The sequence below is a fragment of the Pseudophryne corroboree genome, chromosome 5, assembly GCF_028390025.1.
Source record: "Pseudophryne corroboree isolate aPseCor3 chromosome 5, aPseCor3.hap2, whole genome shotgun sequence".
In the NCBI taxonomy this organism is placed as follows: Eukaryota; Metazoa; Chordata; class Amphibia; order Anura; family Myobatrachidae; genus Pseudophryne; species Pseudophryne corroboree.
In genome coordinates, this window is record NC_086448.1 from 755,733,140 (window position 1) to 755,748,982 (window position 15,843).

Genomic DNA, 15,843 nt, shown 5'->3' on the forward strand with positions numbered 1-15,843 from the left:
GGTGAAGTCATTCCCACATTGCGTCAGGCTAGGAAAGGAGTAACGGCGAAGCTTTACCACCGTATTTGGAGGAAGTATGTGTCTTGGTGTGAATCCAAGAAGGCTCTTACGGAAGAATTTCCGCTGGGTCGTTTTCTCCATTTTTTGCAAGCAAAGGTGGATGCAGGTCTAAAGTTAGGCTCCATTAAAGTGCAGATTTCGGCCTTATCAATTTTCTTTCAAAAAGAATTGGCTGCCTTTCCAGAAGTTCAGACTTTCGTGAAAGGAGGGCTGCACATCCAACCTCAATTTGTGCCCCCAGTGGCACCATGGGACCTTAATGTGGTGTTGCAGTTTCTTATGTCACACTGGTTGGAACCTTTACGAGCGGTTGAGTTAAAATTTCTCACTTGGAAAGTGGTCATGCTATTGGCCTTGGCGTCCGCAAGGCGGGTGTTGGAATTAGCGGCTTTGTCTCACAAGAGCCCCTATTTGATCTTCCAAGTGGATAGAATTGAGAACTCGGCAACAATTTCTGCCAAAAGTGGTTTCCGCGTTTCACAGGAACCAGCCTATTGTGGTACCTGTGGCTACTTAAGCCTTGGCTGATTCGAAGTCTCTCGATGTAGTCAGAGCTTTGAATATTTGTGTCGCCAGAACGGCTCGGATTGGAGAAACAGAGGCTCTGTTTATCCTGTATGCTCCCAACAAAATTGGGGCCCCTGCTTCTAAGCAGACTGTTAAACGCTGGATCTGTGATACGATTCGGCATGCTCTTTCTACGGCTGGATTGCCGTTACCGAAGTCAGTGAAGGCCCATTCTACCAGGAAGGTGGGCTCTTCTTGGGCGGATGCCCGAGGAGTCTCGGTGGTTCAACTTTGCCGAGCAGCTACTTGGTCGGGTTCAAACACTTTGCAAAGTTCTACAAGTTTGATACCCTGGCTGATGAGGACCTCATGTTTGCTCAATCGGTGCTGCAGAGTCGTCCGCACTCTCCTGCCCGGTCTGGCGGTCTGGAGCTTTGGTATAAACCCCATGGTCCTTTTGGAGTTCCCAGCATCCTCTGTGGACTAAGAGAAAAGGATTTACTGGTAGGTATTAAAATCCTATTATCTGTCCCACCTGCAGTGCACATGGGGAGTCATTCCGAGTTGATCGCTCGCTAGCTACTTTTAGCAGCCGTGCAAACGCACAGTCGCCGCCCAAGGGGGGGTGTATTTTCGCATTGCAAGTGTGCGAATGCCTGTGTAGCCGAGTGGTACAAAAACATTTTGTGCAAAACAAGACCAGCCCTGTAGTTACTTATTCTGTGCGATGATTCCAGCGACGAAGGTCCCGGAATTGACATCAGATACCCGCACTGCAAAACGCCTGGACACGCCTGTGTTTTCCCAAACACTCCCAGAAAATGGTCAGTTGACACCCATAAACGCCCTCTTCCTGTCAGTCTCCTTGCGATCAGCTGTGCGAATGGAATCTTCGCTAGATCCCGTGCATAGCAGCGATGCTCTTAGTGCCCGTACGATGCGTGTGCGCATTGCGGCACATACGCAGTTTTGCCGCTTTTTACCTGATCGCTGCGCTGCGAAAATCGTCAGCGAGCGATCAACTCAGAATGACCCCCATGGTTTTGCCCAACTGCTAACAAATTTGCTGCAGCGATCAACTCTGAATTACCCCCTTACTGCAGCCCTTTTACTATGTATGCAAATACCTTTTTTTTTTTTTTTTTTGGCTAGACCAGTGGTTCCCAAACTCAGTCCTCACAGACCCCCAACAGTTAATGTTTTCCAGCTCATCTAGCAGGTGCACAGGTGCAGTCATTACTCATTCACCCATTTTATAAAATCGTCAGGTGGAGCTAATTATTTCACTTGTGATTCTGTGAGGAGACCTGACAAATGTGAACTGTTGGGGGTCCATGAGGGCCTAGTTCAGGAACTTCTGGCCTAGATAAACCCCTCCCTTACAAGTACATGTTTAAGCCTATAAATTGAATGAGCAGGTTGTATTTTGTATCTTTTACCATACAGTCATGTACCCTAATATAAACTATAGAAAACTGAATTTTTCTCCAATTTTTATGTTCAAATGGTGATGGTGTCAGCCATTTTGTTGTAGTCCTAGGTCTTTAGAGATCTGGATAAGGCTTTGCCAAACTGAGAGAATAAAGGGCTTGATAATATGGCTACACTTGTTATATTTAGACATCGCCTACAGGTTTCCATCCCCATGATTTGCAACCAAATTCTATGTTGCTGCGTCCCTACCTGCCCAAATAACTAAAGTTGTAAAGTATTATCTTTCCGGCAGACAATATGAGGTCCTCAGAGAAGTGTTTTCTCTCTCAATGATTTATAATGAAACTTGTCTTATGTTCTACCAGCGCTTATGAAGAGGTACCTAAACAAGTTAGAACAAGTGGTTTGTTTTTGTATTTTGAATAGACCTAAATCCCTGCCAAATTTTATCTAAAGCTGTTTGTGCAAAGCTGTTACTGTAGATCTCATGCAGCAGTTGTTGTTTCACAACAATGTCTTTGTCGGGGTGTGTTGGAGACACAGTATGTACAAACAGGAATTTACCTGGAACAATTAGCATTTGTTTTTTTCCCACGGGGCTGTTCTCTGGTTCAGTTATTGGATTTTTCTAATTGAGTGTCTCATTGAATGTGCAACATCTTGTGCTTTGTTAGTGTGGGCAGGATGTATTAAAATACATTGCCACCTACCGCAACAATGCCAATCACATATGTACTAACATATGCGATTAACATTTTAATGCAGTGACAGAGGCCCCCCGCTATAGATGTGAGAAGGTGTGCGGGGGGTCTCCGTCACCTACCTGCAGCCGGAAGGACCTCCGGATGTGTTGCTAGAGGGAGGATGAGTTTGGCTTCCGGGACCAGGGCTGCCGGCACACAGGTATGCCGGGGGGGAGGGGGGTCAGCGGCGGGATGCGGCAGCTAACGGTAAGAAGCCCATAGGCTTCTATAGGGTATCGCCATTAAAAATGGCGATACCCTAAGTGGCGAAAACACGGCGGCCGGGGGTTAGTACATATAAAAATGTGGTAAAACCCCCGAAAACGGGGGGTTTCCCACATTTTCCCTTTAGTACATCCCACCCTTCATCATCTGTATCCGTTTTTGTACTGCTATGAGCTCTGGGCCTGATTTAAAGATGGACTCTGTGAAGAGAGCTGCTGCATCTTTGTGAAATTATGAAAATGCAGATGCACTCTAAAGCACTACGCACTGCTAATCAGAATAGTTAAACTCTGAAATTTAACGTAGAGTGAAATTGAGGTGCTTAGCATAATTTTTGCCCAAAAGTATATGGGCCCACCCACCACGACCTGGGGACTTCCTCCGGTGGGTCCCTAACACTACAGTTCAGGTCCAGGGTACGGGACCCCCCTAAGTCAGCACAGGCCAACCGCCCCAAGTCACTACTCTAGTGAGAGGAAGTGTTACATAAATAAGAAAAAGAAGCTATGTGTTAGGAGTGTTAACTTAGTGAGCAGTGGAACTACAAGTCTCCGCATGATAACACCTCATATTATGTTTGGAATTAGGGTGTGCTGTCCAGAGTTGTTGGTCTCCCCCCCATATATTCTTTAGGAAATTATTCTAATGCTGGAGGAGGTGTCTCATGTGGCTTCTCTGATCCACTGCTGTGTCTGAAGATGGCAGTCGCCAATCTGAGTAAGCCTAAGCTTACTCAGAATCGCCACCCGAGCACTGCTACTGATACCAGTAAATCTGTGTCGGAACATGCAGCCACTGTCTTCGGCACGCCCAGGAGATGGGGCTGGCACGGCCATAGCCTGCGGCTTCCCTGACACTGCGACCGGAGCCACAGCTGCATCGTAGCACATGCCCAGTCCTCCCGCCATCAGACAATTGTGGGAATAATCTAAAATGTGCCCATCTGTGAATAAGGCCCTCTGGAACTCAAGGGAACCTAGATATTTGCTGCATTGAACATTCCTCTTTAGTCATTGCTAGTGCCAAAAGCTAATACAGCAAAATATACAGTAATACACAGAAGTAGGCATTAAGCATGATAACCTTTATGATCTAATTGCATAGTGTTTAGATGCTAGTCTAGCTGTTGATAGGAAAGTTGCCCCGTAACAGAGGATATTTGCTAATTAATGTAAGAATTTTTTTTTTTTACGTTATGTGTTTGAAGTAGAAACAATTTATTTATTTATTATTTCTCTATCGTCCTAGTGGATGCTGGGGTTCCTGAAAGGACCATGGGGAATAGCGGCTCCGCAGGAGACAGGGCACAAAAAGTAAAGCTTTACGATCAGGTGGTGTGTACTGGCTCCTCCCCCTATGACCCTCCTCCAAGCCTCAGTTAGATTTTTGTGCCCGGCCGAGAAGGGTGCAATCTAGGTGGCTCTCCTAAAGAGCTGCTTAGAAAAGTTTAGCTTAGGTTTTTTATTTTACAGCGAGTCCTGCTGGCAACAGGATCACTGCAACGAGGGACTTAGGGGAGAAGAAGTGAACTCACCTGCGTGCAGGATGGATTGGCTTCTTGGCTACTGGACATCAGCTCCAGAGGGACGATCACAGGTACAGCCTGGATGGTCACCGGAGCCTTGCCGCCGGCCCCCTTGCAGATGCTGAAGTAAGAAGAGGTCCAGAATCGGCGGCAGAAGACTCCTCAGTCTTCTAAAGGTAGCGCACAGCACTGCAGCTGTGCGCCATTTTCCTCTCAGCACACTTCACACGGCAGTCACTGAGGGTGCAGGGCGCTGGGAGGGGGGCGCCCTGGGAGGCAAATGAAAACCTATTTTGGCTAAAAATACCTCACATATAGCCTCCGGAGGCTATATGGAGATATTTAACCCCTGCCAGAATCCGTTAAGAGCGGGAGACGAGGCCGCCGAAAAAGGGGCGGGGCCTATCTCCTCAGCACACAGCGCCATTTTCCCTCACAGAAAGGCTGGAGGGAAGGCTCCCAGGCTCTCCCCTGCACTGCACTACAGAAACAGGGTTAAAACAGAGAGGGGGGGCACTAATTTGGCGTTAGAAATATATAATAAAGATGCTATAAGGGAAAACACTTATATAAGGTTGTCCCTATATAATTATAGCGTTTTTGGTGTGTGCTGGCAAACTCTCCCTCTGTCTCTCCAAAGGGCTAGTGGGTCCTGTCCTCTATCAGAGCATTCCCTGTGTGTGTGCTGTGTGTCGGTACGTGTGTGTCGACAGGTATGAGGACGATGTTGGTGAGGAGGCGGAGCAATTGCCTGTAATGGTGATGTCACTCTCTAGGGAGTCGACACCGGAATGGATGGCTTATTTAGGGAATTACGTGATAATGTCAACACGCTGCAAGGTCGGTTGACGACATGAGACGGCCGACAAACAATTAGTACCGGTCCAGACGTCTCAAAAACACCGTCAGGGGTTTTAAAACGCCCGTTTACTTTAGTCGGTCGACACAGACACAGACAGGGACACTGAATCCAGTGTCGACGGTGAATAAACAAACGTATTCCTTATTAGGGCCACACGTTAAAGGCAATGAAGGAGGTGTTACATATTTCTGATACTACAAGTACCACAAAAGAGGGTATTATGTGGGATGTGAAAAAACTACCGTAGTTTTTCCTGAATCAGATAAATTAAATAAAGTGTGTGATGATGCGTGGGTTCCCCCCGATAGAAAATTAGGGGCGGTATACCCTTTCCCGCCAGAAGTTAGGGCGCGTTGGGAAACACCCCTTAGGGTGGCTAAGGCGCTCACACGCTTATCAAAACAAGTGGCGGTACCGTCTATAGATAGGGCCGTCCTCAAGGACCAGCTGACAGGAGGCTGGAAAATATCATAAAAAGTATATACACACATACTGGTGTTATACTGCGACCAGCGATCGCCTCAGCCTGGATGTGCAGAGCTGGGGTGGCTTGGTCGGATTCCCTGACTAAAAATATTGATACCCTTGACAGGGACAGTATTTTATTGACTATAGAGCATTTAAAGGATGCATTTCTATATATGCGAGATGCACAGAGGGATATTTGCACTCTGGCATCAAGAGTAAATGCGATGTCCATATCTGCCAGAAGATGTTATGGACACGACAGTGGTCAGGTGATGCAGATTCCAAACGGCACAAAGGTGTATTGCCGTATAAAGGAAGAGGAGTTATTTGGGGTCGGTCCATCGGACCTGGTGGCCACGGCAACTGCTGGAAAATCCACCGTTTTTACCCTAAGTCACATCTCTGCAGAAAAAGACACCGTCTTTTCAGCCTCAGTCCTTTCGTCCCTATAAGATCATATCTGCCCAGGGATAGAGGAAAGGGAAGAAGACTGCAGCAGGCAGCCCATTCCCAGGAACAGAAGCGTTCCACCGCTTCTGACAAGTTCTCAGCATGGCGCTGAGACCGTACAGGACCCCTGGATCCTACAAGTAGTATCCCAGGGGTACAGATTGGAATGTCGAGACGTTTCCCCTTCGCAGGCTCCTGAAGTCTGCTTTACCAAGGTCTCCCTCCGACAAGGAGGCAGTATGGGAAAAAATTCACAAGCTGTATTCCCAGCAGGTGATAATTAAATTACCTCTCCTACTACAAGAAAAGGGGTATTATTCCACACTATATTGTGGTACTGAAGCCAGAAGGCTAGGTGAGACTTATTCTAAAAAAATTTTGAACACTTACAAAGGTTCAAATCAAGATGGAGTCACTCAGAGCAGTGATAACGAACCAGGAAGAAGGGGACTATATAGTGTCCCGGGACATCAGGGATGCTTACCTCTATGTCCCAAATTTGCCCTTCTCACTAAGGGTACCTCAGGTTCGTGGTGCAGAACTGTCACTATCAGTTTCAGACGCTGCCGTTTGGATTGTCCACGGCACCCCGGGTCTTTACCAAGGTAATGGCCGAAATGATGATTCTTCTTCGAAGAAAAGGCGTCTTAATTATCCCTTACTTGGACGATCTCCTGATAAGGGCATAGTCCAGGGAACAGTTGGAGGTCGGAGTAGCACTATCTCGGATACTGCTACAACAGCACGGGTGGATTCTAAATATTCCAAAATCGCAGCTGATCCCGACGACACGTCTGCTGTGCCTAGGGATGATTCTGGACACAGTCCAGAAAAAGGTGTTTCTCCCGGAAGAGAAAGCCAGGGAGTTATCCGAGCTAGTCAGGAACCTCCTAAAAACAGTGCATCATTGCACAAGGGTCCTGGTAAAAATGGTGGCTTCCTACGAAGCAATTCCATTCGGCAGATTTCACGCAAGAACTTTTCAGTGGGATCTGCTGGACAAATGGTCCGGATCGCATCTTCAGATGCATCAGCGGATAACCCTATATCCAAGGACAAGGGTGTCTCTCCTGTGGTGGTTATAGAGTGCTCATCTTCTAGAGGGCCGCAGATTCGGCATTCAGGATTGGATGCTGGTGACCACGGAGCCCAGCCCGAGAGGCTGGGGAGCAGTCACACAAGGAAAAAATTTCCAGGGAGTGTGATCAAGTCTGGAGACTTTTCTCCACATAAATATACTGGAGCTAAGGGTAAATTTATAATGCTCTAAGCTTAGCAAGACCTCTGCTTCAAGGTCAGCCGGTATTGATCCAGTGGGAAAAACATCACGGCAGTCGCCCACGTAAACAGACAGGGCGACACAAGAAGCAGGAGGGCAATGGCAAAAACTGCAAGGACTTTTCGCTGGGCGGAAAATCATGTGATAGCACTGTCAGCAGTGTTTCATCCCGGGAATGGAAACTGGGAAGCAGACTTCCTCAGCAGGCACGACCTCCACCCGGGAGAGTGGAAACTTCATCGGGAAGTTTTTTCCACATGATTGTAAACCGTTGGGAAATACCAAAGGTGGACATGATGGCGTCCCGTCTGAACAAAAAACGGGACAGGTATTGCGCCAGGTCAAGAGACCCTCAGGCAATAGCTGTGGACGTTCTGGTAACACCGTGGGTGTACCAGTCGGTGTATGTGTTCCCTCCTCTGCTTCTCATACCTAAGGTGCTGAGAATTATAAGACGTAGAGGAGTAAGAACTATACTCATGGCTCCGGATTGGCCAAGAAGGACTTGGTACCCGGAACTTCAAGAGATGCTTACAGAGGTCTTATGGCCTCTGCTGCTAAGAAGGGATTTGCTTCAGCAAGTACCATGTCTGTTCCAAGACTTACCGCAGCTGCGTTTGTCGGCATGGCGGTGGAACGCCGGATCCTAAGGGAAAAAGGCATTCCGGAAGAGGTCATTCCTACCCTGGTCAAAGCCAGAAAGGAGGTGACCGCACAACATTATCACCACATGTGGCGAAAATATGTTGCGTGGTGTGAGGCCAGGATGGCCCCACAAAGAAATTTCAACTCGGTCGTTTCCTGCATTTCCTGCAAACAGGAGTGTCTATGGGCCGCAAATTGGGGTCCATTAAGGTTCAAATTTCGGCCCTGTCGATTTTCTTCCAGAAAGAATTGGCTTCAGTTCCTGAAGTCCAGAAGTTTGTCAAGGGAGTATTGCATATACAACCCCCTTTTGTGCCTCCAGTGGCACTGTGGGATCTCAACGTAGTTCTGGGATTCCTCAAATCACATTGGTTTAAAACCAGTCAAATCTGTGGATTTGAAGCATCTCACATGAAAAGTGACCATGCTCTTGGCCCTGGCCTGGACCAGGCGAGTGTCAAATTGGTGGTTTTTTCTCAAAAAAGCCCATATCTGTTTGTCCATTCGGACAGGGCAGAGCTGCGGACTCGTCCCCAGTTCTCTCCTAAGGTGGTGTCAGTGTTTCACCTGAACCAGCTTATTGTGGTGCCTTGCACCTACTAGAGACTTGGAGGACTCCAAGTTGCTAGATGTTGTCAGGGCCCTGAAAATATGTTCCAGGACGGCTGGAGTCAGGAAAACTGACTTGCTGTTATCCTGTATGCACCCAACAAACTGGGTGCTCTTGCTTCTAAGCAGACTATTGCTAGTTGGATGTGTAATACAATTCAGCTTGCACATTCTGTGGCAGGCCTGCCACAGCCAAAATATGTAAATGCCCATTCCACAAGGAAGGTGGGCTCATCTTGGGCGGCTGCCCGAGGGGTCTCGGCTTTACAACTTTGCCGAGCGGTTATTTAGTCAGGGGCAAACACGTTTGTAAAATCCTACAAATTTGATACCCTGGCTAAGGAGGACCTGGAGTTCTCTCATTCGGTGCTGCAGAGTCATCCGCACTCTCCCGCCCGTTTGGGAGCTTTGGTATTATCCCCATGGTCCTTTCAGGAACCCCAGCATCCACTAGGACGATAGAGAAAATAAGAATTTACTTACCGATAATTCTATTTCTCGGAGTCCGTAGTGGATGCTGGGCGCCCATCCCAAGTGCGGATTGTCTGCAATACTTGTACATAGTTACAAAAATCGGGTTATTATTGTTGTGAGCCATCTTTTCAGAGGCTCCGCTGTTATCATACTGTTAACTGGGTTCAGATCACAGGTTGTACAGTGTGATTGGTGTGGCTGGTATGAGTCTTACCCGGGATTCAAAATCCTTCCTTATTGTGTACGCTCGTCCGGGCACAGTACCTAACTGAGGCTTGGAGGAGGGTCATAGGGGGATGAGCCAGTACACACCACCTGATCGTAAAGCTTTACTTTTTGTGCCCTGTCTCCTGCGGAGCCGCTATTCCCCATGGTCCTTTCAGGAACCCCAGCATCCACTACGGACTCCGAGAAATAGAATTATCGGTAAGTAAATTCTTATTTTATTTATTAACAGTTTCTTATATAGCGCAGCATATTCCGTTGCGCTTTACAATTAGAACAGCAGTAATAGAACAAAACTGGGTAAAAACAGACAGACAGAGGAAGGAAGGCCCTGCTCGCAAGCTTACAATCTATAGGGAAATAGGCATAGATACACAAGGATAGATGCTACCTATTGCATAATGGTCCACCAGATTGCTAGGTTCTTAATGGGTTGTATGATGATACCCCACAAAGTTATCCAAGTGTCAGGAGAATTTATGCAAGCTGTCCCAAATTCTGAGAAACACAGGCCTGCGACTGCTTACCCAGCTGTCTGGTACTCTAGCCTAGATCCTAGTGAAGAGCTAATTTACCTGCTGGACAAAGCAATAAAAGTTTTACGTTCCAAAGCTCCAACACCTGGAACATCAGAGATATTGCAGTTATAGGACTTGTTAGGGTTCTTCTTTCAGTACATAAACTGGAAATAGTCCCTGATGGAGTAGACCATGGATGGGGGAACCTTTGGCCCTCCAGCTGTTGCTAAACTACACATACCAGCATGCCTTGCAACAGTTTTGCAATTCGGCCATGCTAAAACTGTTGCAGGGCATGCTGGGATGTGTAGTTCAACAACAGCTGGAGGGCCAAAGGTTCCTCATCCCTCGAGTAGACCATAACTGAGAATGTTTCTAGACGTTCTGTACGTACATTTTAAATGGCAGACAGAGAGAATTGAGGACACATACAATATAATCTCTTTCATTGCAGTCTAATTTTCTTTTACATGACGTTAATCTTCATTTAAGTTTTTAGTCCTTAACTACTGTTTTTAAGTTGTTTTATTATACATAGCATACTAAAAAGAGATTAATTGGGTTTTCGTAGTACAATCTGCTACAATATATTCAGTGTTGTATTAATGTGATCTGGGACCCTGGGCTGTAGCCCAGGCTGGGTGGGTCCCCACCACACATATGACTCTACTACATGTGATATGTTTGTCATTTGGCACATGCCACATAATGAATATTTGACATGTACTATTGACTTGTGCGGTCCTGCTGCATGTGCCTTTCTCCTTTGCCTCTCTCCCCTTGGCACATGCCCCCGCACAATAACTGTTCCCTCTTGTACAGTATATGACCCCAATCCACCAAAGTGGGGGGGGGGGGAATCCTGATCACAAAAGAGCAGTCAAAATTATCTGCTTCAGAAAATGCATGTGTGACATCACCGATTTTTCATTTTTATTTATTTATAGGGGCAGATGTATCAAACCTTGGGGGGGAGATAAAGTATCAAGCAATCACCTCCCACCAGTTCTTTTTGAAACACAGCCTGTAAAATGGCAGTTGGAATCTTATTGGTCAGTACTTTATCTTTCTCCAAAGCTTGATACATATCCCTCTAGTGTTTTAACAATACCCTGTATGAAGTTTGGATCATTCAGGACAGGTATGCCATACTGATCTGGATAAAGCTCCTCCACTGGATAACTCCTAGGGGTTAACAAACCTCCTATTACTCATATTCCTGATGATTGAGCTTGGCTACAGTTCAATACCAAAAGCTTTATGTAAAACCACCACCGAACATTATCGAAAATGACGTATCCAATTGCGTAATAATATATACGGAAGTGTATTCAGATTAAAGGCGAGCAGTGCATTTGAATTGAATTCCATAATGGTAGCTGAGAGCCGCATGAGACCCCCCCCTTCCCCCAAATCACCAGGTCTACGGAGGAAGAGAGCGTTGCTCCCACTCATTACCATAGCCTTGCCCTGTTGCTGCACCCAGTGTGATCAGTGCACGTGTCTCCTTCTCACCGAGAGCTTCCTGTATTTGAAACGAAATAATTCTATTTCTAGAACTAAAACCTCATCAGAGAAAACGTGTTTTTATTATTGAATCCTTTTTGACAACAGGAGCATGATGAATATTTTCTGCATTGTTATATTCTTTCAGGGTCGCTTACCTGAGCTCCAAAAAATTCAGCAAGAGTGCAATCACTCAGATCGTCGCCCGAGCCCCCTACTTGCTGAACTTCTCTGTGGATAGACTGGATAATCGCCTGGGCTTCTTCCAGAAACAGCTGGGACTCAGTGCAGAGAATGTAAGGATGTGCCCGCTAAGAATACTTCTCATATTTACTTTTCCTGTGTTTCATGTGTCACATACAGGGCGTACAGCACCACCTACAGCAAATCTTTATTATCTAGAAAAATAGACTGCTGTATCCCGAAAGCATTTAACTGAGTCCCTACTCATTCATGGCCTATTTCATTTTATGATGGGACCTTTTTCCCCCCACAATCTTCTTAACTACACTTTAATTCCTTGACTCACTGGATTTAAATTCACACTTGATCCAAAATAAAAAGACCAATTGTAACATTCACTTCTGTTTATGTAGAAGATCCCAGACGTTGACAGTAACGACGTTTGGCCAATTGCCGTAACCTCCTTCCTGATGTAGAGCCCTGCCAACCTGGCCTAGCAACCAGAGAAAACACTTTTTAAATATGATTTGAGTAACAGAAGTGCAGTAACATGTGACAAACAGTACTTATACATTAAATTGCATGGACATTTAAACCTTTTCAAAATCACACATTTTTGGTTCCTCTACAGAGATAATGATACATATATATTATATATCTATATAATATATCTATATATACACATAATATATAATATATATGTCATTATCTCAGTAGGGGACCCAAAAATATAGGATTTTGGATAAAGGATACTCAACCTGTATGAGATATTCTTCAGGTAGGAAATGGGAAAACCACGTAATTAGAATTTTAAGAAACCCTCTCCTAAGGGGATGAAAAGGTGGTTGACATAATGACATCATTACCGACGTGTGGCTTGCGGTGCATAAACGATAACGCCCAAACAGACAATCGTATCAAAAATTGGATTACACCTCTAGTAGGTAGAATTTAATAATCTCCAAAAATGGTCCTGTCACTTTTTAGCGTATCTGCTACGGGTGCTCCTCAGGTAACGCCAAGAACCATAGATTAATATTCTCTTACATTAAGAGGTCTCAAATTTTCATCTCTATAGATTTACCAAATTGTTAACACTCGTGTATACTTACAACTGTGGAAATCAGTGTGTGTGTATGTATGTATGTATGTATGTATGTATGTATGTATGTATGTATGTATGCATATATATATATATATATATATATATATATATTGTTAAAGGGAATAATACAGTATTAGGTAATTAATATATAAAACAACTTCCAGCCCATCCTATTATCCTCAGGCTCAGCAGTGTTATCCAGTCTTAATTACAAATGTAGAATGTGGTTTAGCAAAGTTGGGATTGCAGTACTGTAGGAAGAGGTCACCCTGGGAATTAATAGGCTCTTCTGATCTTCACACTGTTGGGAGCTGTACATATTACAACTCTATATTCGGCTCATGTGAAATGTGAGTAGACTAGGGATGGCCATCGATGGTGCCATCAGTGGTTAACCACTGATGGCATGAAACAATCGACTGGGATCCATTGATAGTTTTGCACCCATGGATAGACACCCCTGCTGTGGGAAACAGGCGTTCAATCAGGGAAGGGGTGGGGCTTAAAGGGACGTAGAGTAAAAATAATAAAAAAAAAAACATTAGACCTGCTTTTATGAACATGCGAGACGTACACATAATACGGCATAAGAATTGCACCCTTCCTAGTTAAGCTTGTGCGTCCTTTCCACTGATATAGGATGGTGGAAACGGGGTTACAGTAGTGTGATCTGGTTTGCTCATCCCACTACAAGAGTCACTGGATGGCGTAATGTAAAAGCATGTACATTCTGTGTATTCTCTGCACAAAGGTGCATAAAAAGTATTGATTCCATTAGATAGTGTTCTGTTTGTAGCGCCATCCCTTGTTATAACTGCAGTTTTGGCCTATGTTTTAGGATGCTATTTAAGAGGGAGCATTGTAACTAGTTGCAAGCACTTGGGAGTTGAAAACGATCATTGGAAAGGATAAATATAGGGTATAAAATATAATATATGGTTTTGGTGCTTATAATGTAGATTTTCCTCCCACTGGTTTTACTTTTCATTTTGCTTGTTCTCCTAATTATTATCTTTCTCTAGCATCCATAAGGGATATTGGGGACAGAATTAGTACGATGGGGTATAGACGGGTCCAAAGGAGTTCAGAAAAAAGTGCCCTCAGGAGAGGATGCACACTCTGCTAGCTCCAGAGTTTTTCTTCAATTTCTTTTAAAGTTTTATTTATTTCATTATGCTGTTTGGGCAACAGCATACCTGCACCATGGGAGTTAGCGGGGAGACGGTTACCGGCCTCTTTAGGTGCAGAGCCGCTTCCCCGCTGCAGGACCACCGTCCTGAGGGGCTGTTTGTTCAGCGGGGCATGGAGCCTTGGCTGTCGCACCCGCAGCATGCCGCACACCCCTAACACTGCCTGAAGGTGATCATTGGTGGTGAGTACCAACCGGGGGCCCTGCTAGGGGGGGTCCCCCGGTTTACTGTGCGGCTAATAGTGCGGGTGTGGCGACCTGCATTCTCTAACGTCCTAAGTGGATGCTGGGGACTCCGTCAGGACCATGGGGAATAGCGGCTCCGCAGGAGACAGGGCACAAAAATAAAGCTTTAGGATCAGGTGGTGTGTACTGGCTCCTCCCCCTATGACCCTCCTCCAAGCCTCAGTTAGGTTTTTGTGCCCGTCCGAGCAGGGTGCAATCTAGGTGGCTCTCCTAAAGAGCTGCTTAGAAAAAGTTTTTTAGGTTTTTTATTTTCAGTGAGTCCTGCTGGCAACAGGCTCACTGCATCGAGGGACTTAGGGGAGAGAATTTCAACTCACCTGCATGCAGGATGGATTGGATTCTTAGGCTACTGGACACTATTAGCTCCAGAGGGAGTCGGAACACAGGTCTCACCCTGGGGTTCGTCCCGGAGCCGCGCCGCCGACCCCCCTTACAGATGCTGAAGATTGAAGGTCCGGAAACAGGCGGCAGAAGGCTCTTCAGTCTTCATGAAGGTAGCGCACAGCACTGCAGCTGTGCGCCATTGTTGTCACACACTTCACACCAGACGGTCACGGAGGGTGCAGGGCGCTGCTGGGGGCGCCCTGGGCAGCAATATATAATACCTTTTATGGCAAAAGAATACATCACATATAGCCATTGAGGCTATATGTATGTATTTAACCTATGCCAAATGTCTAAAACTCCGGGAGGAAAGCCCGCCGGAATAGGGGGCGGGGCTTATTCTCCTCAGCACACAGCGCCATTTTCCTGCTCAGCTCCGCTGTGAGGAAGGCTCCCAGGACTCTCCCCTGCACTGCACTACAGAAACAGGGTAAAACAGAGAGGGGGGGCATATTTTGGCAATATTTTTATATATTTAAGCGGCTATAAGGAACAACACTTATATAGGGTTGTTCCCATATATATTATAGCGCTTGGGTGTGTGCTGGCAAACTCTCCCTCTGTCTCCCCAAAGGGCTAGTGGGGTCCTGTCTTCGATAAGAGCATTCCCTGTGTGTCTGCTGTGTGTCGGTACGTGTGTGTCGACATGTATGAGGACGATGTTGGCGTGGAGGCAGAGCAATTGCCGATAATGGTGATGTCACCCCCCAGGGAGTCGACACCGGAATGGATGGCTTTGTTTATGGAATTACGTGATAATGTCAGCACATTACAAAAATCAGTTGACGACATGAGACGGCCGGCAAACCAGTTAGTACCTGCCCAGGCGTCTCAGACACCGTCAGGGGCTGTAAAGCGCCCTTTACCTCAGTCGGTCGACACAGACCCAGACACAGACACTGAATCTAGTGTCGACGGTGATGAAACAAACGTATTTTCAAGTAGGGCCACACGTTATATGATCACGGCAATGAAGGAGGCTTTGCATATCTCTGATACTACAAGTACCACAAAAAGGGGTATTATGTGGGGGGTGAAAAAACTACCTGTAGTTTTTCCTGAATCAGAGGAATTAAATGATGTATGTGATGAAGCGTGGGTTAACCCAGATAGAAAAATGCTAATTTCAAAAAAGTTATTAGCATTATACCCTTTCCCGCCAGAGGTTAGGGCGCGCTGGGAAACACCCCCTAGGGTGGATAAGGC

At 46.0% G+C, this 15,843-nt stretch overlaps 1 protein-coding gene across 2 annotated transcripts in view; it reads left to right on the top strand.

Moving 5' to 3' along the window:
- Nucleotides 1-15,843, top strand: part of MTERF3 (mitochondrial transcription termination factor 3) — a 111,143-nt gene that overhangs the window by 76,228 nt on the left and 19,072 nt on the right. For both annotated transcript variants that reach the window (XM_063924168.1, XM_063924170.1), the window contains exon 5: nucleotides 11,679-11,826. In XM_063924168.1, coding sequence (XP_063780238.1) covers nucleotides 11,679-11,826 — 148 coding nt within the window. The remainder of the gene's footprint in view (nucleotides 1-11,678; nucleotides 11,827-15,843) is intronic.